We start from the raw sequence: 23,769 nt of genomic DNA on the forward strand, positions 1-23,769 counted from the left end.
TCATTAGGCGGCACACTTTCACACTCCCCGCTTATGTCACTTCTTCTACCCGATTTAGGCATCTTCAGTGGTCCAAGGCTTCAATTGTAGTCAGTGAGTTGACTGTATTTCAAAGTTTTACCCGGAAAACAAATATATATTTTTTATATATTTATATATATATATATATATATATATATATAAAATATATATATATATATATATATATAATATATTAATTTTTTAAAATATATATATATATATATATATATATATATATATATATATAATTTATATAAAAAACATTTTTTTTTGCTAAAAGAGCGTAAATTTTCGTCTCTTCCGCCGCCATCTTGGCAAGGTCGGAAGTTAGCATTGCTGCAAACGCCCAAAATAGCCAGCAAACGGTGTATCTACATGCCGCAACGACGACGAGGAACAAAGGGCGGCCTTGTAAAAGTGTTTTACCTTTGTATTTAGTTTTTTTCCCGAATTGTTTGTAACATCAAAATGTTTCAAGAGGTGATAAGGGAGCGACTTATTGCGGCCGGTGACCAAATACCGGCACGAGTGGAGAGAACGATAGCGTCATACGAAGAGCAGCTAGGAGACCCAGGAACAAACCCACGCGTGTCAGTGGCGCTGTGGAAGCAGTGCGGCTGCTGTGCATCGGGAGTGTCGCCACCCACGCAGCAGCTCCTTCACACTTGGCCACACGCAAGGTAAGCGGCCGCGTTCATCACTTTACACGGAAACTTCGCGTTTATTATTCACTGTCGACCCTTGTGACGAATATGCAGCCTTGAAGGTGAATGTTTCTTTCATGGGAAAGCTACAGAGCTGTGCTTATTGTAGATATGATCTTAATGTTGACTATTACGTCAGAGATGATACGAAGAAATCCAAATGGTGGGACTGGGCACCTGTATGCAATAGGTTTTGGGTTTCCTATAAATCCCACAATATATGTTCTGGATAGTATATATATATATATATATATATATATATATATATATATATATATCCCCAAGCAGAAGGAGACTAATTGAGTGAGTGGGAGTTGCTTTGCAAATGATGTTTCCAGTTGCCTTTCTGCAGCAAACAAGGACTGACTGTTTAAAGTAGAGGCAGGTCTGATTCTTGCTTCTTTAGTCAACAATGATCCCCTGTGGCTGGGATGCCATCTCAGATGACTGACTGCATGGCCAGCGCCACACCTTATTACTGTATTGTAAACTGAACTCTATTACAAGAGAATTGGGTTTGACAAATCAGTGACAAGAATGTTACACTCTTTCAGTTTCAATGAGTCTTCATTGGTATCTCATCTTGCTGTTTGATATACAAAACAGTGGATCTCTAATGTCAAATGTGAATTGAATATTTATTTGACAGATCATATTGTCTCAATGCGAACTTTACACTCTGCTATATATTTTTATTGCACACCACAGAGAGCCAGATAGCAAACATGCAGGCATGCAAGGAGAGGTTTCAGTGAAAGGGGCGCACAAACAGTGCTGCACTTCTTCATCTGAAGTGTGTGTGTGTGTGTGTGCGTGTGTTGCATGTTCTCCCTTTGCTTGCAAGGGTTTCCCCCACATTTCAAAACATGCATGATAGGTTAAATTAAAGGCTCAAACTGTATGAAATGGTGTGTGAATGACTCATGAATGATGACTATCGTCAAAATGACCAGGAAAGCTTGCCAACTCTTCCCTCTCTATATAAAGGTATTTATTTATTTTTTAGTTTCATTTTGTGTACTTAAAACTTTACCTGTACAGTTCACCTATATTTTATGATACTGACAGTTTAAGATTGCTAGGAACAAACTAAATTCACATGATTTGCAATGGCAACATTTGTTTTGGAATTAGTACAACTTGGAAGTCAACCAGGTCATGGAATGAATTTTGTTTGACCTTTCAGGTTTTCCTGCAATGCCAATTAAATTAATCTTTTCCAGGGTCAAATACATAATGAATGAAGCTGTAACAACAGTAATCTGTCGTTCCTGTATAGGAGTTTACTGTTAATCCTAGTCACTGTAAGATTATTATTCTTTAATCTTAAAAATTCAGATTTTCAGTACCAGACGTTGAATGTTTTGTCAACTTTGGTGCCATTTAAATGCAGCTATTCAAAATGTTGAGGTTAAAAAGGTCAAACCTGAAGTTTGACAGTGGTTGTTAACAAACCAGTTTGTCGTTTGTGTTTCCTGTTGTTATTTTCCATGCGACACATCTAGCTGTGTATCTTTGATTGATAAAGATGAAAATACCCCCATGCTTTGCTACACCAGTTGCTATGATCAATAATAGATAATTAAAGGTCACCTACTTAAAATGTAGGTCACTACTGGCCGTGTGTGTGTGTGTGGGGGGGCATCAATGGAGTTCCCAGCCAATTTTAACAGCCTGATGAAACAGAGAACATTGGGTGGGTAATGTTTGATTAGGAGTTGCTCCGACAGGCTGCATTAGTGCATTTGACGCCGCAGTTTCCTTGGTTACGCTACACTGTGTCCAACCATTGCGGCAAAGCTCATAAAAGCACCCCCCAGACAATAAACATATTTTAATTGGGACGTTCGTCCTCAGATGAGACATAATTCACTGTTTCAAAAAAAGTGTAATATTTACAATATACTGTATAATCAAAACATTGAATTGAGGCAATTTAGCTCAGTTGGTAGAGTGGTTGTCTCCCAAGCTGAAGATTGCAAGTTTGATCCTCAGTCCCCCTGTGACCATGTTGAAGGACCCTTGAGCATGATACTGTTAACTGAACCCCAGGATGCTAAGGCTGCGTCATCATCCATATCCTATATACAGTATGTCAAGTGCACAGAAGCCACAAGTAATTGTATTGTTCATTATCCACCTGTACTATGGGTTCAATGGCTACAAATATCGAGGGATGTATCCAGTGTTGCCACAGTTACCTTGAAAAAGTAACTTAGTTACTTTACTGATTACTTGATCTTAAAAGTAACTTTGTTACTTTACTGGTTACTTGCTTTCACAAGTAACTAAGTTAGAAAAAAGTAACTTTTTAGTTACTTTCAGCAGCTGCCAAGTGGCAGGAATTTCACTTATCCACAGTACCAAAAAAAGCATTAGCTTAACCAAACTTATCTACACCACACAAGTTACAGAAGGATGTCCTCAACATGAAGCAATAACTTAAATATTAGTGTAGTTGAAGCCACATTAAATGAGCAACTTAGTGCAGACTTGACATGGAAAATACATTAACATAACATGGTACATAAACATGTAAACAAGCACACAATTCTCTACACTTCTCTAAAGACGCTTAACTGATAAATACAGTGGGTATGGAAAGTATTCAGACCCCCTTAAATTTTTCACTCTTCGTTACATTGCAGCCGTTTGCTAAAATAATTTAAGTTCATTTCCCCCCCTCATTAACTCATTCACTGCCAGCCGGTTCCTGAGTGGGGAACCCCTAGACAGACAGGCGTTTTCGAGCAATTTTACTGATTTTTCCAAGCCCCACAGAATATTATGTACTATGACGATGTAAACACCACAACCTCCAAATGAAAGATCAGACGCTCTTCTTTCATCAGGAAAAAAAGTTTGTCTCTAGCTGATACCGTTCTTTAGTAATCAGCAGTCAAATATAGGCTACTTTCAGCCAAATCTGTTTCTGGAAGAAAAAAACAGACACATCAAGCAGAACAATTACTTTGACACAATTCATTAATCTTCCTTAGCGCTTATCCTCACAATGTTTTTTTTTCTTTCGTGAAAATCTCAAACATCTAAACATAAAACAACACTGAGAAAGTACTTTTGACTGAAAAATTATTTATTTACAAGTATAACTATGTACAGAATTTACATTAGACAAAAATGCATGAACAAATGGGCCTCTCACACTTGCACTTTTTCCCTCCAAATTCTCCTCCTCTACCGTTTGCGATATTGTCCAGGTTTTTATTACCTTGCGCATCAAATATAGCAAAGTTTTATCCACATCTTATTTTATTCTTCTGTTGGCATTGAATGGAATCTTGTGTGGTTGTCCTTCTCCTTGAAACCAGTCACTCCGTCTGCTCAAAGCAGAACCTGAGCGGTTTAGAAATATAACTACTACTATAAAAATACATTGTTGAAATTGCAGTCATGAGACGTGGAGGAAAAAAAGCTTTCAATTACCTTTTTTTTGTCTGCACTGCGTACTGGAAGGGGAGTCGAACGCCTGCTGGATGCATAGCCTGTAATTTAAAAAAAAAATACATACAATTACTAGAGAATACCTTTTATTGATGACGTGTTTTGCAAGGGTAAAAAAAAAAAAATTACCTTCTTCGCAATCCTAAAAGACCCTCGACTTGCGGGTGTTAAATTCCTGCAAGATGGACGAAATGGAAAATTCAAATCATTACTGGCAACAGACGTTACATTGTAATGTGAACTATCCATCCATTTTCTTTACCGCTTATCCTCACTAGGGTTGCGGGATGCTGGAGCCTATCCCAGCAATCTCCGGGCGGGAGGCGAGGTACACCCTGAACCGGTCGCCAGCCAATCGTAGGGCACATAGAAACAAACAAGCACTCACATTCACACCTACGAGCAATTTAGTCTTTAATCAACCTTCCATGGATGTTTTTGGATGTGGGAGGAAACCGGAGTGCCTGGAGAAAACCCACCAAGGCACGGGGAGAACATGCAAACTCCACACAGACGGGGCCGAGATTTGAACCCCGGTCCCCAGAACTGTGAGGCAGATGTGCTAACCAGTCATCCACCGTCTAATGTGAACTAGTGGGACTAAATTATGTTTTTATGTAACAAGGACTGAAGGAGCGTGTTTGCTCGCTAATGTAGCTAACGCGAGCTGCAAACCAGTTACCTTCATCGTCGGACTTCGTCGATCTTCATCGGAGGAAGCTCGCCTGGCTATCCAGAAGGGAGTTCACTCTTTGACGATTTCGGATCCCATTTATTCAAATCCTGGTCGGCAGAGGAACAGCCAGCAAGCGGCCGAGAGAGATGTATGGGCCAACATTTTGCGCGATCGGCTCGGAGCGTTATCCTTTATTTCCGCATGATCTAAGGCCTCATTCCTGTCGGTCGCAGCAATATTTTGGGGGGGGGTGGCAAGGTGCCAATCTTCATTGCAGTTATCCAGAGGCTTGACGATCACACAAACTGCACAAGACTCTCCCCTACCCATCCGTGTTAAAAAACGCCATTGACATCTTTAGCCAGCATTGGCAGGGAATAGCTGGATTCTTAATGACGGCATTGGCAGGGAATGAGTTAATGTACACACAGCACCACATATTGACAGAAAAAAAATGGAATTGTTGAAATCTTTGCAGATTTATTAAAAAAGAAAAACTGAAATATCACACAGCCATAAATATTCAGGCCCCTTGCTCATTAATTAGTAGAATCCTCCTTTTTAGCTAATGCAGCCGTGAGTCTTTTTGGGAATGATGCAACAAGTATTTCACACCTGGATTTGGGGATCCTCTGCCATTCCTCCTTGCAGATCCTCTCCAGTTCTGTCAGGTTGGATGGTGAACGTTGGTGGACAGCCATTTTCAGATCTCTCCAGAGATGCTCTATTGGGTTTAAGTCAGGGTTGTGGCTTTGCCATTCAAGAACAGTCACGGAGTTGTTCTGAAGCCACTTCTTCATTATTTTAGCTGTGTGCTTAGGGTCATTATCTTGTTGGAAGGTGAACCATTAGCCCAGTTTGGGGTCCTGAGCACTCTAGAGAAGGTTTTAGTCCAGGATATCCCTGTACTTGGCCGCATTCATCTTTCCTTCGATTGCAACCAGCCGTCCTGTCCCTACATCTGAAAAACACCCCCATAGCATAATGCTGCCACCACCATGCTTCACTGTGGGAACTGTATTGGACAGGTGATGAGCAGTGGCTGGTTTTCTCCACACATACCACTTAGAATTAAAAAAGTTCTATCTTGGTCTCATCAGACCAGAGAATCTTATTTCTCACCATCTTGGAGTTCTTCTGGTGTTTTTTAGCAAACTCCATGCGGGCTTTCATGTGTCTTGCACTGAGGAGAGGCTTCCGTCGGGCCACAATGCCATAAAGCCCCGACTGGAGGAGGGCTGCAGTGATGGTTGACTTTCTAGAACTTTCTCCCACCTCCCAACTGCATCTCTGGAGCTCAGCCACAGTGATCTTTGGGTTCTTCTTTACCTCTCTCACCACGGCTCTTCTCCTTCAATTGCCCAGTTTGGCTGGACAGCAAGCTCCAGGAAGGGTTCTGGTCATCCCAACGTATTCCATTTAAGGATTATGGAGGCCACTGTGCTCTTAGTAACCTTACGTGCAGCAGAATTTTTTTTGTAACCTTGGCCAAATCTGTTCCTTGCCACAATTCTGTCTCTGAGCTCTTCAGGCAGTTGCTTTGACCTCATGATTCTCATTTGCTCTGAGATGCCCTGTGAGCTGTAAGGTCTTATATAGACAGGTGTGTGGCTTTCCTAATCCAGTCCAATCGGTATAATCAAACACAGCTGGACTCCAATGAAGGTGTAGAACCATCTCAAGAAAGATCAGAAGAAATGGTTAAATTTATGAGTGTCACAACAAAGGGTCTGAATACTTATGGCTGTGTGATATTTCAGTTTTTCTTCAATACATCTGCAAACATTTAAACAATTCCATATTTTCCCCTGTCAATATGGGGTGCTGTGTGTACATTAATGAGGAAAAAATGAATTTAAATGATTTTAGCAAATGGCTGCAAGATAACAAAGAGTGAAAAATTTAAGGGGGTCTGAATACTTTCCGTAGCCACTCAAGATGCCAATTGTGGTCCATGATAATAGTGGCGACAGTGAAATTGTGCATTTCTTTGCACTTTTATGGTACTGTACCATCACTGTGCATTGTATAATAAACAATCACCTCCCAATCGCTTTGTTGTGTTTATTGAGTAATGAGCGGTCTGCGTGATCGGTATAATGTTTTTGAACATCTGGACTGCTCTTTGTACGAATCACCACAAGCCATAAATTAATACGTGGCGAGAAATATTGATGACTCAAAAGTAACTTGTCGTTTTGAAGAAGTAACTGTAGTCTGACTACTTACCTGGGTTAGTCTTACTTATCTTTGTATAATTTTTTTTTGCTAAACATGAAAATGGGGGTATGAAAAAAAAAAAAGAATTTGCGAAGGGGAAAATACTTTTTATATATAATCTATATAATACAACAGATTTTTTGGGGGGCCAAATTATTTAAAATTTAGTGTTCAAAATGATCATGAACACCAGTCTAAAACATTGTAATTGTGTAAAGAACTGAAATAGTTTTTGCGGCACACATTTAAAAACAAACAGAAAAATGCTATTTCAACCAAAAATCATCTTTTTATCACTCAAGTTACATCTTTGATATAACCTTAACAACTCTCTCATAGATTGAAATATTAAATCAAAGCAGAGTTTCTGCTTGTATCTCATTCGGGGATGCAAGAATTGGCTCCCAGAGTTGTGGTTTGGAGGTATACCACGGTCAATCCTCTTTTTAGGATGCTCCACAGGTATTCAGTAGGCTTGAGTTCAGTGAATGTTGGTAGCCTCACTGTAGGTTTTTCTCCTTTCATGCACATAGTAGCTAAAGCTTCATTTCTCTTTTTTGCAGCATGGGATGGTGCATTCTTGCATGTTGATTATTTTACTGCGGAAGGCACGGTTCTTCTTTTTACACCATGGCAGGAAATGGTCAGTTAGAAACTGAAACTCATATTCTGCAGAAGTTATATTGGTACATCCAGGCATCCTAAAGGGGCCTACTCTCACACCCGTGTTTATTTCAGCCCAAAACATCACTCTGCCACCACCTTGCTGATGTCGCAGCCCTGTAGGGAGATGGTGGCCATACACCAATCATCCAGAACGCCATCCTAAAGATCCTTCTTTTTCCCAACAACTTGTATGTGATCTGAAGAGACTGGAAAAACAACATGCAAAATTGACCCGACAAAAACTTAATGTTTATTTAACCTTAATCCTACATGCATAATAATTTGGAACCCAGTTCATATTTGTTTTTGTTTTTAAACATTGTCTACCCTGCTCACCAAAAGGAAGGTGATTGGATATTCTCAGTACAGGGTGGAGGGTTATCTATGACAACTATATCTCTAAATATGACACTTACAGAAGAGACAACTGATTCTGTGCTGTTTTGTAAATTTTTCAGCAACATGCAGGCTACTCCCCACCCCGTTCCCAGCAGATTTGCTTGAAGCAGTCTGACTCAGTCATACTTGCTCCTGACCTCATTCCAGTATGACCAGCACAACTTCAACACCGAGCTGGGGAGCTAAGGATACAGAACCAGATCCCTCTACCTCTAACAACAGGGACCCCCTGTCCAGTCCAGTTTTCTGCAAGCTATGTCCTCTGTGAGCATCCGCCTGCACTCACCAGGACACTGCACAGCTGTGAGTGCATCTTCTGTACAACTGTAAGTAAAAATGAACGTTAGTGACAACTATTACAGTAATTTGGGTGTATGTGTTTCTTCATTATGTGTATAGTATCATACAGGAAACATAATCCTTTCCTGTACTTTGGACTGTGGTCACTCCAAAAAGAATTGTTCGTCCATGCTATATTTAGATCGATGAAAGTGTTTGCCCTCTGCTCATACTGTGCTCATAACACACCAGAGACTATGAAGCTGTCACTCTGAGTCAGAGTCACTAAGCCCATTTATGATCTCTGATAAACAGGGTCTGCAATCACCTAACAGGGGTACAAAGGTATACGACTAAATTGTTTCCTGTCTGTAACATACAAGTAGCAATTTGAAATGTTGTTCTTCCCTGCTATGACAACTGTAATTAAACGGGTTGCTGATATGTCAGGAGAATCAGTTTGACCTCATAAACTGTAGAAAACTTGTATAGCTACCATAATTTCTTGTTTATAATGCAAATTTCTCCCCCCAAAAATTTTTCAAAATGTTGCGCATTATACATAGGTATAGGGAAAAATGAAAAAAAAAACATTCACATTTAATAAATGTATGCCGCCCTCTAGAGGTTATGCAAAAGGTGTAAACTTTCATTCCGATATCCCACCGCCACCTAGAGGTTATGAGAGGTGTACACTGTCATTCTAATATGTCAATGCCACCAGGAGGTTATGAAAAAGGTATAGCCTACACTTTCATTCCAATATGACAGGGGTACGTATGACTGCATATATGTACAGTTTTGCCCATAAGTTTACAGAACTGGCAGAATTTGTGAAATATTTTTTTTTAAATGAGTGTTGAGTGAACAACAGCCATAATTAATTTCCTTGTTTTGTTGTATGATAATGCTTTTCTGAAATGCTTGACAGTTTCATTTGAATCCTATTAAAATAAAATTAAGTGTTTCGCTTGGCCCTTCATGTTTTCTTTAACGAATTGTACCCATCTGTAGCGTATCTTGGCATTTGGATAAAACGTACTTTAAGAAATAAATTTGTCGAAGCAGCGACGCCTGCGTTGCTTCCGGTTTAGCGTGATTTGACGCTTAACATTATAAATCAAGCTAGTTTGTTTCATAAAGGGCACCACGTCACTTTTTTAATGAATACAATTAAAACCGACGACAAACCTTTTATCAGTCTCATAATCTAAAGGTTGCTCCATTTTATGAAATACAAATACTCGATTACAGAAGTTTCCTTATTAAAACGCACACACAAAACACAACAAAGAGTGGAATTTTATAGAATATTTAAAGAAATCTACGAGGGATCTATAGGGAAACACAAACAGGGGTCTAACTACAACAAGGAAACACGAATAATGGTGAAAGAGAGGAAAAATAGGTGTACGAAAAGGGAAACAGAACACAGTGTTGCTGGACTAAAGTTGAAAACGTGAGCGTTTAATGCGTTCAGTCCGGACGAGAGAGAGCGAGAGAGAGAGAGAAAACCAAGTTGAGATTTTGTGTGAAGCTAGTAATTTTCCACAATTATTAGCCACTAATGTTGTACATTCTTGCTTATTGTAAGATATCCACCACCGTAGACCAGTTGGTCGGTGGGAATGGTTTAGTTGTAGAAAAATGTGGAGAAAAATAAAACAAAAACAAAAGAGGCGGAAGAAGAAAAATGTTGTTCCCTCGGGGTGAGCTCGTAGGTTTCCTGCCGATTGACCTTGTGGCGAGCCCAGCTGTAGTTCGTAGCTGCATGCGTCACCGGTACGGGATGCAGGTAGTTGCTTGCTGAGGCTCCGCCGACTGATCACGGCTAAGAAAAAAAACCCATCAAAGCCGCGTGGCCGGTTTCGTCAATCGAAACTCCGCCGGCTTGGTTGCGGTGGGTGTTCGCACACGTGGTGATGCCGGAGGCGCCAGAGGACAAAAGAAAAGGAAGGGGGAGGAGTGGCGGACAAGTAAAAACAAGAGAACTAGACGAAAGAGAAAGAAGAGGTGGGAGTCAGAGGTTAAATACCCAAGGGGCGTGTCTAAGATATTGCGGAAACCAGACAAGACAACACCCATCGACTCAAATTTAGTCTACGAACTTGACTTAACGGCCATAAAAGTGGTTTAAAAATCTTCATATAAAATACACCCAACTTTGTCCTCTTTACTCCTAGATCAAGCATATAGAATGATTGTTTCAACTTTAGTCTTGGCAAATCAACTGCTTATGGTTCAATCAGATCTCATGATCTCATTCTCATTTACTAAATATAAGTAGGGCTGTGAATTTCAAAATAAGAGCAGGTAAATTTAAAAAAAGTTATGTGTTCAAATAAAGTGCTTAACTTCAGAATAATTCTTTGAAAAAACTAACAAAATACAGATAATACTTCAGGTTTTGATCATATGGGTAGAAGAAAACTCATGCCTTGTAAAAATGCATTATACACGGGTAGAAGGGTTTTCCAGAATTTTTAGGTCAACTTTGGGGGTGCGTATTATACATGGTTCCGCATTATACACAAGAAATTGCGGTATATGTTAATGAAAGCGGCGGCACGGTGGGTGACTGGTTAGAGCGTCAGCCTCACAGTTCTGAGGACCCGGGTTCAATCCCCGGCCCCGACTGTGTGGAGTTTGCATGTTCTCCCCGTGCCTGCGTGGGTTTTCTCCGGGCACTCTGGTTTCCTCCCACATCCCAAAAACATGCATGAATTGGAGACTCTAAATTGCCCGTAGGCATGGCTGTGAGTGCAAATGGTTGTTTGTTTCTATGTGCCCTGCGATTGGCTGGCAACCAGTTCAGGGTGTACCCCGCCTCCTGCCCGATGACAGCTGGGATAGGCTCCAGCACGCCCGCGACCCTAGTGAGGAGAAGCAGCTCAGAAAATGGATGGATGGATGTTAATGACAGCTGACAATGTTTTTTTCAGCTCAGTTTGAGGAACATTTACAATGTTTGTTGTTGTTTTTAATATTTTATAACCAGGTCAATGATTAAATCATAAATGTTACCCAATCACAGACATTTCGTAACATGTTTTTATTTTATGTTCCTCAAATCAGTCTGCATATCTCAATGTTTATGAAATCCCAGCTAAACTTCTATAATTTCATAGTTGAGTAATATATGACTTATGAATTATGTTTTTGCAGAAGTTCTCAAAATGTTCTCTGCTTTCCCATTTAGTATCTATTCGAGCATGAACATAAGATGGATGCACAAGGTGCTATTTGAGTAAAAGTTTCTTGTTCTATATCATATTATGATTAAGGCTGATGAGATATTTCTTTCCCTCCAGTGTCTGCAGCAATATGTTCAGCTGACCATCACGGAGGGTGGGGGGACACCCATCACCTGCCCAGATATGGCTTGCAGAAACATTGGGGTGCTACTTGACTCTGAGGTATGCCTTGACAATAAAAACAAGGGAAACCAAAGTGAAGCCCATGTGCAAACAAAAAAAGAATATGTTTGAGCAATTTCGCCAGATGTCTTTGTTTATACACTTTTTGTGAAGAAAACTGTATGTACCTGTGATGAAATTGTACATTAAATTACAAATAAAGAACAGTGAATTCCAGTAGTTGACTATACAGTACATATAGAGTATGTACACTATCTGCGGTATGATAAATACTAACAGAACTTATCTACACTAAAGTGATCATTTTACAGTGGTGTGCACTTGTAACATGTTAAGTTAAATTCTGCACAGGATAGAATTATTATTATTACTATTTTTTTTTGTTTAAAGATGAGGTAATATCTTAAGTCACAGAAAAAAACAGTTTTTCTAATATTTAGAGAAAACTTTTAAACAAACCAGACGTTTACAAAAATAGAAATGTAAACCTTCCCGCAGCCCCTAATTTACAATCTCACTGCATTTTAATAAATATAAAAACATTAAACTTCAATATGAAAAGAAAAAAATATACTCCACATTTTCCAGTTTGTAGTTCAAATATAATCAAGGTTATTCTGTCTGTGTTTCCAGATAGCTGACTTGGCCTCTGCAGATCAGACTAAGCTGTATCAGCGTTTGAAGTTTGAGAGAGGTGGGTATTGTATTTTTGCGCTATTGTGCTGATGCCTGGCGACAGGCACTGGGCTATTTGAGGTCGCATATCAGCTGGAGCCTACACCAAGTAGCACCACGGAGCCTCATTTTGAGACTGCCTGATTTTTTTTTTGTCCCCTCCTACAGTAATGTAACACATTACTGTGTTATGTCAAAAAGCTACAGTTACTCCAATTGCATTACATTTGTATACATTACCCCAGACGCTGATATTTAATAAGTAAATACTATAATCACCTGGCCATAGAAAATGTATGCACTGGTACCTTGACTTATGGATGACCTGAGTTGCAAGTTTTTTGAGGTACAAGCTGTTGCTTGGTCGATTTGTCGTTGTTGTATTTTACGTCATTGTCTCCTTGCCGTCACATGTGGGCAAGGAGAGCCACAGTCGCTGACGTACCTTCAGAAAAGTGAAACACACAAATATGAAATGAGAATGCTCGCAAGGAGCAGCTGTTGGCTACCAACTCTCATCCAGACACTCACATGCAGACTAAGCTACTCCAGTACCTGAAATCACACAAAAAGCCACGCCCCTTTCAAGGCACACATCCACAGTATGTACAGTTATTACATTTTATAAAAGCAGTTTATTTCTTTACATTCGCTTCTGTTATGTTTTGATACAATACAGGGCTACTTCATCAAAAATATGTAATGTAACAAAAAGCGGTGTTTGGGGACTGGAACAGATTTAAGGGCATTTCAGTTCATTTCGATTGTAAAAGTGTATATTTCTTTCCGAGTAAACTCAGTTACGAGCTTGGTCATGGAACAAATTACCGGTATACCTGCATGTCAAGGCACCACTGTACTGTACTTGTAACATGCTAAGTGTATGCATACTCGTAATGTGCTCCCCACAGGAGTGAAGCTGGATCCTCGTAAAATCTGGTGTCCGGTGCTTGAATGCCAGGCCGTGTGTGATGTGGTGCTGGGCTCCGAGGGCCAGCCCTCCGCTGTGCCGTGCCCCACTTGTCACGCCATCTTCTGCTCTGGGTGTAGAGAACCCTGGCAGGGGAGCCACACCTGCCCAGAGCGCCAACCCATGATGTCACACACTCATGCAAGCAGGTCAGTCAGGCAGGCACAAAATCTGAACCCGCTCAGTGTGGAACAAACTGTATAGCTGTACAAGATGAGTGAGGAGTATGCAAAGAAACACTTACATGTGTTGCTAAACTGTTGGTCTCTTGACTATTCCAACAGTTAGTGTTTATCTTATCCACATGGAAACTCTCCGCTCCGACTTAATATTAGCTCGCGGAGCTGCGACTCTGCCAGACTGATTGATGTCACTTGGGAGGCACTGAGTAATATTGTGATTCCATTGTGTTTGAGCCAAAGGGAGGAGTTTGGGCCCAAAGCCAGACTGCTCCCTGTACAGAAGGAGCCTGTGTACTGTCGGGAAGCAGCCCTCTCTCCATTGCGATGAAACAGGAATTTGTTTAGGTGGTCCAGAAGTATTTGGACAAATACTTGAACAGTGACAGTTTTTATGATACTTAATACAACATAAGTGTAGCCATAAAGCTTCCAACCATCATTTTTAATACACAGACCTTTTGAAGTCTGGAACTCATGGACATTACCCCCACCTCGTTGGAGAAGCTTTTCAAAAGCATTCAGTTGCTGCTTGTTTTGTGAGTGAAAATGATGCTTTTTCGGATTCAGATCAGGTGACTGACGTGGCCATTGCACAAATACATTTTTGTGTCTTTAAAAAGTCCATCCATCCATTTTCTGAGCCTATCCCAGCTATCATCTGGCAGGAGGCGCGGTACACCCTGAACTGGTTGCCAGCCAATCGCAGGACACATACAAACAAACAACCATTCGCACTCACATGCACACCTATGGGCAATTTAGAGTTGTCAATTTACCTACCGCGCATGTTTTTGGGATGTGGGAGGAAACCGGAGTGCCCAGAGAAAACCCACACAGGCACGGGGAGAACATGCAAACTCCACACAGGCGGGGCCGGGGATTGAACCCGGGTCCTCAGAACAGTGAGGCAGACGCTCTAACCAGTCGTCCACCGTGCACCCAGGTATTCCCAGGCGGTCTCCCATCCAAGTACTAACCGGGAGCGCCCATGCTTAGCTTCCGAGATCGGCCGAGATCGGGCGTTCTCAGGGTAGTGTGGCTGGAAGCCTCTTTAAAAAGTAAAAAAGAAAAAAAAGATTTTGCTTCGAAAAGAACAGTTCTCTTAATTGTACAAATGGATGCAATGTTAATTGCTCAAAGCAAGGAGATGTGCAATGTCCACACAAGCAATTCAGACTGGAATGATTAAAGCAATCTATCTTTATTGGCTGCAAAAGAGACTGGGAAACTTCAAATACCAGTCATTTGGATCAGTAGAAACTAAGGACTATATCAGAATAGCTTTTATGGGAAAAAAGATCTCAACTAACATGCTTCAAGACTGCAAAATACATAATCTGAGTCGGTCCCCTTTTCTATAGCGCCTGTCCTCATTAAGGACATGGATGAGCTTGCTTATCCCAGGTGACTTTGGGCAAAAGGGCGGGCTACACTCTGGACTTGTTGCTAGTCATTCACAGAGCACATATAGACAATCAACCATTCACACTCACATTCATGTCTGTGGGCATTTAAGACTCTTCCTTTAACCTACCATGCATATAGACCCTTTCCAAAAAATTTGAATATCATGGAAGATTTTATGTAATTCCATTAAAAAAGTTAAACTTTCATAGATTATAGATTCAGGGCCCACAATTTAAACAATTTCAAGTATTTATTTGTTTATTTTTTTACATAATTTGGGTTTACAGCTCATAAAACCCACAAAATCAGGAATTAAAAAAATTAGAACACTGAAGAAATCAGCCAAACTTTTGCTGGCCATAAATGTTTTAACCTGAGTGTCACACACTAATCATCTACTAAACTCAAAGCACCTGCACAGGTTGCCCCAGGTGTCATTAAATTACTTCTGTTGGGTTCAGTTGTCTCAGTTGGGTTCATTATGGGGAAGACTGCAGACTTGATGACTGGCCAGAAGACCATCATTGATAACCTCCATATGATGGGTAAGCCACAAAAGTTCACAGCTAAGGAGGCTGGCTGTTCACAGAGTGCTGTATCCAAGCATATTAATGGAGAGTCTAGTGGAACCAGAAAAAGTGATGACAGTGAGCTTCAGCCAAAAAAAACCCACCACATTCAGACGCATCCAGAAGATGGGCTACAACTGTCCGGTTCTTCGGACCAAGCCACTTCTGAGCCAACGTAGGAAGCGTCTCAACTGGGGCAAGGAGAAGCAGGACTGGACTGTTGGACAGTGGTCCAAGGTCCTCTTTTCCGAAAGTGTAAAGTCTGCCTTTTATTTGAGAATCAAGGTCTAAGGGTTTGGAGGAAGACGAGTGACGAACAGAACCCAAGCTGCTTGAGGTCCAGTGTGAAATATCCACCGTTAGTCATGATTTAAGGTGCAATGTCCAGCGCATGTGTTGGTAAACTCTGCTTTCTTACCTGTAAATACAAGGTCACCGCAACAGTCTATCAGAATGTTTTAGAGGACTTCATGATTCCTTCTGCTGAGGATCTGTATGGAGATGCAAATTTAATTTTCCAGCAGGACCTGGCTCCTGCCCATACCACCAGACGCACTAAAGCCTGGTTTGATGCTCATGCCATCACAGAGCTTGACTGGCCAGCCAACCTGCTGGATCTAAACCATATTGAGAATCTATGGGGTATTATCAAAGGGAAAATGAGGGGCACCAGACGCAAAAACAAAGAAGAGCTGACAGCAAGGATCACGGAAAATCTGGGCTTCCATAACTCCCAGGCAATGCCACAGGCTGATTGCCTCAATACCATGGTGCATCGAGGCAGTGATTAAAGCAAAGGGATTCCCAACCAAGTAGCAAATATTAACATATCGTTTTGAAAGCACCAAATTTTGATTGATTTAATGTGACCCTAATTTATTTTTTCCCCGATAAAAACTTCCAAGTAAATGGTGATTTCTTCACAGTATTCCAATTTTTTTGAATTCCTGATACCGTGGGTTTTATGAGCTGGAAGGCCAAATTATGTAAAAATGAACAAATACATACTTGAAATTGTTTAAATTGTGGGCCCTGAATCTATAATCTATGAAAGTTTAACTTTTTGAATGGAATTATGGAAATAAACAAACTTTTCCATGATATTAAATTTTTTTGGAAAAGGTCTGTATGTGTGGAACGTGGGAGGAAGCTGGAGTACCCGGAGAAAACCGACGCAAGCAAAGGGAAAACATGCCAAAAACACAGAATGGCCCAAACTGAGATTAGAACCTCTCATTGTGTTGCCATAGGCGAGCTACAGTATTACTATAGAAATTAAAGGTGAACGATGATGAAGAATAAAAACAGAATATTTACAGTAAAAATCTGAAGAGTTGGCATGTTTTATGATGCAACTGGCTCATTTTCAGTGATGATCCAAGAAATAATGTCTCTACAACCAATTCAACAAGCTCTTAACATATCCGCTTCTTTTGTATGACAGTGTGCAGGGTGAAACTGCAGTTGTTGGTCAAGGTTGGCAAGCCAGGGGAGTGCATCCTGTGTGTGGTGTGTTTCAGTCAGGAATGGACGGTCATATATTATACTAAAATATCATTATTTTGAGCTCAGTGACCACAATCGCAAGCAGGGCTGTCTTTCATCTTTCACCTGTGGAGGAAGTGGACTGACCGAGCATGGAGTGTTCGTATGCATTTCAGTGTGACCCTTTTCTTCCTGGGGAGATCGAAGCCTGCAGGCTTGGCGGTGGGTCAGGGATCAGATCTTTGTTGCGATGTACTGTTCAGCATCACACCATTGTTTGGGCCATGCCATCTTGATGTCAAAATCGGCAATGTCCTCTATGATGAACCAGAAGGAATTGCTTGATTTGGGGCTAATTTTATTCTTATTATCCAGGTCTTGGCATCAATATCGATTGCCTCTTAGTCGTCCAGGATGTGCAATGTTGGACAAAACTGGAAGCCACGGTCTTGGGGTTGACTTGAGCCATGACTTGATGATGCGCACAGCAGAGTTGAGAACTGTGTCAACTAACTTCACGACAACTTGGCATCAGGAAGATTACTGACATACTATAGATGTTGAGAAGGATTGGTGCAATGACTGAGCCTTGAGCAGGGCTCTACACGAACCTTTGCACTAGTAGCACTGGTCGTACTTGCACATGATTTCTTCGCACCCTTTTTTGTGGAGGTACAGTCACTCTAAATCACTCTATGTAAGCGGCAATGCCGAAAACCAACATGGAATGCCCGTGACCTTCGATCCCTCAGGCGGCACTGTATCAAAAACTGACATCAATGTGTAAAGGATATCACCACATGGGCTCAGGAACACTTCAGAAAACCATCCATCCATCCATCCATTTTCTGAGCCGCTTCTCCTCACTAGGGTCGCGGGCATGCTGGAGCCTATCCCAGCTGTCATCGGGCAGGAGGCGGGGTACACCCTGAACTGGTTGCCAGCCAATCGCAGGGCACACATAAACAAACAACAATTTACACTCACATTCACACCTACGGGCAATTTTAGAGTATCCAATTAACCTACTACACATGTTTTTGAGATGTGGGAGGAAACCGGAGTTCCCGGAGAAAAACCACATAGGGAGAACATGCAAACTCCACACAGGCGGGGCCGGGGATTGAACCCCGGCCCTCAGAACTGTGAGGCAGACGCTCTAACCAGTGACGCCGTCTTTGTAGTGTATTCAATTAAATATTGGTCTGTTTTTATTTGTTTTCCAACGTCCCAACTTCTTTGGAATTGGAGTTGTATTTCTGTCTCCCAAAATACGTAGCACAAACATTGACCCGACACTATGCCTCTCAATAAAGGTCTCAAAATCCACACAGCCATGAAGCCTCCATGATTTGGTACTCTAAACTCTTCCCCATTCACACAATAATGTTTGACATTTCTGACATCATCTCATCTTTTTTTTTTTCTAACCACATTTACAGGGATCGCTACAACAGCGACTCAGAGTTGCCAATCAAACAATGTCCTACGTGTGGCATCTACATTGAGCGGAACCAGGGTTGTGCACAAATACTGTGCAAGAGCTGCAAACACACCTTTTGCTGGTACTGTCTGCAGAATCTGGATGTGAGTCTTGTTTAAAAAAAACAACAAAATAATAATAATAAACACAACCTTTAATGATCTCAAGGCCGGGCATTTCTCAACGTGTGTTTTGTAATTGCAGGGTGACATTTTCCTCAGGCATTACGATAAAGGGCCTTGCAGAAACAAACTTGGCCACTCCAGGGCTTCGGTTATGTGGAACCGAACGCAGGTAAGCAGCTTGGACAAATATAATTGTCATTGAGTAAGAATGCATGTATAAACAAAGGCTTGCCAGTTAGAAAAAGAACAAATATTGAAAACAATAAATTGAACAGCCTGCACATGGCAGAATTCCCAGTGTCCACTCCTTTAGCACACCAACTATATCTTTTTTACAGGTACTGCACAAGATGTCCAAACTTTACATTCAGTATTTTGTATAAACTCAGCCACCACACTACCAGGACAACTTCTTCCCAGTAGAATCCAGCCTGTGAGGACATGCAGGACAGATCCCTACACAAAACAATGCTAACTCCACCCTGGCACAGTTAACTGAATCACGAGATGACACTAATGTTGCGATGTTCCTGAATTTTCCAAAAACGTGTGTCACATGATTTTTAGGATTTGTTGGAAATTCCCATGTACACAATTCGCCCTTTTATCAGACATTAATCTGAGATAATCCCACAAATCTAAAATTCTTTCCCTCAATTGACTTTGTATATTCAACAAAACTATTTAACAGCGGAGAACTTTTTGACTACGTCCTGGTGCGAGGGTGCAACTAACTGAAAATTGACTGTATTATATATTATATCCTTCAAATATTATACAGAAGCCATGCATTAAGACCAAGTGTGCAGTACAGTTGCTTTTCCAATAAATCTGCAGTTTCTGCCATTTAAGCCCCAGGGACAGAGAGTTTGCAAAGTTCCACAAGTACAAGAGTGCAGTGCATCAACTTGTGATTGGGTTACTTCCTTGCCTGACTGGTTTTACAACCCGTAAATCTATTTGGAGACATCAGCTATCGATTACATGCCATCTAATGAGGTCCATTTTTATAACTTCATACCGTCAACTGAGGTTTTTGTTAGTATTGCCTTGGTTTGGCAAATGTTAGCTGTATCTTGCAGTATATTTTTATTGTATTGCAATAGATAGCATTTTGCTGGCATGTCTTTTTTTGTCAAGATGACAGCAACACAACACACCCACACCCCTTCCATGTCTCCAACACTATGGGGCTCCTGCAAACAGGAATATTACCAATAGTTCTCCTGGCTCCTGGGGGAGCAGCGCTTTCCTTTGTTTTCACCACAAAACAAACTGCCCTTTTCCAATAACGGATTACAGTGGATTTTCTGCTTATTCTGTTATTATGCTTCTTGCATAAAATCTCTGTATGGCAATTACAGTTAACATTCTCAAAACAGTCATGAAGTGAAATACACAATGCTACTCATATGTTGTTATTTGAAGCCATGACAGATACTCTTTAGTCATCAAATCTCACATGAACGCTACTAGTGTCTCTATGGCACTTTGTGTAATCCAAATATGAATAACATAACAGGAAACATTGCTGTTGCACTAGTGACGGCTTAAACATACACATCTGAAAATAGTCCCCCAAACAATAAACTTGGCTCGTAAAAATCATATTAAGAAAGTCCCAATCCCAAAATACGCTGTATGTTGTCTCTTTAGGGGACATACTGACAGTAACAAAAACAAATAATCCGGTATGACATATACTGTACAACTGGGTTACAAATTAAAATGTTCACCTTGCATAAACGCAGGTCACTTTTTTGGTATGCATGCCATTATGTTGACTAGCCATATTGTACGGAGCAGCTAGACAGTCATGCTTTCTGAACAGCAGATGGTATGACTAATTTACAAAAAAATAAATCCAAATTATATAACCTATCCATTACAGTCCCCTCCAATGGTATTGGAACGGCAAGGTCAATTCCTTTCTTTTGGTTGTCTACTGATGACATTTGGGTTTCAGATCAAAAGATGAACACGAGACAGAAGTTCAGAATTCCATCTTTTATTCCATGGTCTTTACATGATGGCATCGTTTGAATTTGAGCGATTCCAGTCCCGATTCCGGTTCCAAACGGTTCTTTTAGAAGGCTGGGTCAAATAAGTTTACATGGTTTAAATAAAGGGTGTCCAAATCATGAACATCCATTTTCTTAGCAGCCCGCAGCATAGACTAAAATGAACATTTGACTCAGGGTTCTTTATAACCAGTATCAACATCAAACCTATGAACTAAAAGGCAATGTGTGTGGAACTAACCCAATTGACGTAATTTTTTATTAATTAATGTTTCAACTAAAAGTTAAATACAGCATTGTTATAATCGTTATTTGGGACTGTTTTATCACGTCAAATGGTTTATATGTGCAGGTTTTAACGTGACTTCCTGTTTTAAGCTTGGAGCCTTTTATTTTGAAGGGGACTCAGCACAACAGAGACACTTAAGGGAAACTTAACTGTTTGTTGTGTTCGCTAGCCCGGCTGCAAGCTAATGAGCTAGCCTGAGAGCTAACAAGCTAGCCAGTTAAGGAACTAAACGGCTCGCTGCACCACGGCAAGGTCTTTAGTGCCTCTCCGTGTTGTTGTGTGTGCTAGTCCCCAATTAACACGAACACGTCGTCGTGAACATCGTGTCATTTATCAAGATGGAGGTCCGTCGTCTATTAAGCACAGTAGTGAGGATTGTTTTTATACTTTTTGTTTAAAAAAGCAAACACTTGATTAAAAACAACTAAGTAGTTAAAAACGAGGTCTCCGTTGCATACGAGCTCCGTCAGGAGCCCCCATATTTACGCCGTGCCTAAACGATGACGTCACCACGCATTCATGTCGAGACGAAGCATGCGCAGAGAGAGCTTTTCCCTGTTCTATTCTGAATGACGGTATAAATGGCAAAAATGTACTTCTGAATGGTTTGGCAAAAGGAATATTCAAGGCTCCATATAAACCAGGCTGGTCTTGCAGGTCTTTATTCTTTATTTCAGACCCAGGGGGATCCATATAAAGAAAAGTAAAGAAAAACAAGTTAAGAGAGAAACAAGAAAGGACCTGATAATAACAACAACAATAATGATTTCAAAGCAAAAAACAAATATAATACATTATAAAAAATGTTGGGCCTTATTTTTCATGATTTCAGAGACATTAAAAAAAAAGCAATATCGTATATTGTGATAGTTTTTGGGAAAATATATCGTCTCATCAAAATGATCTTGACAGGCCTATATACAATGTATTGTCGTGTCAATTTGTCAATCGGGCCACTGTTTCTATGTTACCCTTCCTTCAGGTGGTGGGAATCTTGGTGGGGGTCAGCATCGTTGTGCTGGTCACCTCTCCGCTCCTCCTGGTAGCCTCGCCGTGCATCCTGTGCTGCCTCTGCAAGCCCTGCAGAGTGAAGAAGGAGAAAAGAAAGGAGAACCTCAGTCAGGCAGACTCCTCCACATAGCAGCCTTCCTGTTGGGCCCTAAACATTGGCACTGAACTAGGCACATGGGGGCAGCTGGGGGTTCACAACACCACATGTGGGCTTCGACAGTGATGACATCAATAAGTACACATAGTCAGCAAATGAAAAAGATTGAGTGGGAATATTATATACAGTACTAAATCGTCGCCACTGACTCATGAGCCTTTTGCCGGAAGAGTGGCAATAAATACAAAGTGGTGGATCTGGCACTCATGCGCTTCAAACCCCCTCTTATGTAAAGTATGAATGTCTTATGTACAGTATGAATGTCATAATGCCAAATGAGAGGTTCTCAAGTGCCTCACTCTGTACTGTGCCTGGTGCTGGGTTGCATTTGGTTAGCCTTCTTCTCTTCATCCATCCTTAAGAATGTAAGCGTCCCTATTAAGTCTAAGTAATGTCAAGGTAATGAGACAAGGAGGCAAACTGTCCCATGTGCACCTTATTCTTCAGTGAAACATAATAGGGATTCTATACTGCACAAAAATGGATTCCCCTGCAAATATGCCTTTGTTTCCATGTGGCCTACGCTCCGGACTAAAGGTTCTAAAAAGCGGTGGTCACCAACATTTTTTTTTTTTGCGCCATAGACCGATTTCACATGAAGCAATATTTTCATGGAACGCCAGAGAAACAAAAACAAATCAATCTCCATACAGCTCACGCTGAATGTAGATTGAATCAGTGGAAGCTCAGCGCTTCAAAAAGCCGGTACCATCTTGAGGTCATGGGAGACCGTGACACGAGAAGTGTGTTACACAATACTTCTGTCCAGTCAGTTTAGTAATATTGTTTTGGTCAGATTCGATCATAATTCACGAAGATAGGGTGTATGGAAACGAGGAATTCGGTCTTTTTTTTTTTTTGCAATCTCTGGATATTCTGCATAGATTTAATCCAGGCTAGTCTTTAATGCCAGGCGCGTGCTCTTCATGTGCAAACCAGTTTTGAATTCTCCATGCTTCATTTGCGAGCCGGTTGCTACATATTATGCAGAGTGGGATTTGTTTGTGAGAATCACCCGTAGCAACCCAGCGATGAACCTGTATTTTCAGTTATATTGTCCCTTAGATGCAGTTTACTTCTTCTTGGAAGTTGTTGGCTCTTTTTTTTCTCCATCTCATCATTTGGCCTTTTTCCCTTTCCAAAGAATCTCTACAAAGATGTTTGCGCCCCCCCCCTCTCATTTTTGCTAGTTTGTGGGACTACTTTTTTTACTACCATATCACGTGACTGAGATCCCAGTTTGATGTGTACAGAGGCAAAGCTGCACCTGATTTTCAAGATACAACGTCTTTAAAACTGATGATCAATAAAATATCTTTGTATGCACTCTCTCTGTGCTGGTGGTTGGGTACTGCTGCTTTAAAGAGTAATTCACATTTGAATATGTTCAGTAGATATTTCCTGTTTTGCATCAAACGTTTTCTAAAAATGAAATAAAGACAGCACTGAATGTGTATCTTGGTATTGTGCTTAAATGCCACATTTGTTATCTCATGACTCCCGCATGTCAGAGCGGTATACAGCAGAACTGTATACTTGCTATAGTTACACTATAGCAAGTGAACAGACACTTTTATTACGATATTAAAGT

The 23,769-nt window shown here is 40.8% G+C and overlaps 1 protein-coding gene and 1 long non-coding RNA gene across 2 annotated transcripts; one reads left to right on the forward strand and one right to left on the reverse strand.

Moving 5' to 3' along the window:
* Positions 1 to 387: 387 nt before the first annotated feature.
* On the forward strand, positions 388 to 23,645 carry rnf144b (ring finger protein 144B). The gene is given in 9 exon segments (XM_061673751.1): positions 388 to 701; positions 8,208 to 8,407; positions 8,409 to 8,474; positions 11,739 to 11,843; positions 12,438 to 12,498; positions 13,391 to 13,598; positions 18,535 to 18,679; positions 18,780 to 18,869; positions 21,993 to 23,645. Coding segments are annotated over 8 exon segments (945 nt in total). The 5' UTR covers positions 388 to 701; positions 8,208 to 8,296; the 3' UTR covers positions 22,152 to 23,645.
* LOC133401160 (uncharacterized) lies at positions 3,873 to 4,374 on the reverse strand. Its single transcript, XR_009768385.1, has 3 exons — positions 4,317 to 4,374; positions 4,170 to 4,228; positions 3,873 to 4,079 (listed from the first exon to the last, which is right to left on the reverse strand). It is a non-coding gene; the product is annotated as an uncharacterized LOC133401160 (long non-coding RNA).
* Positions 23,646 to 23,769: the final 124 nt, after the last annotated feature.

The sequence above is a fragment of the Phycodurus eques genome, chromosome 4 (genome assembly GCF_024500275.1).
Source record: "Phycodurus eques isolate BA_2022a chromosome 4, UOR_Pequ_1.1, whole genome shotgun sequence".
Classification (NCBI taxonomy): Eukaryota; Metazoa; Chordata; class Actinopteri; order Syngnathiformes; family Syngnathidae; genus Phycodurus; species Phycodurus eques.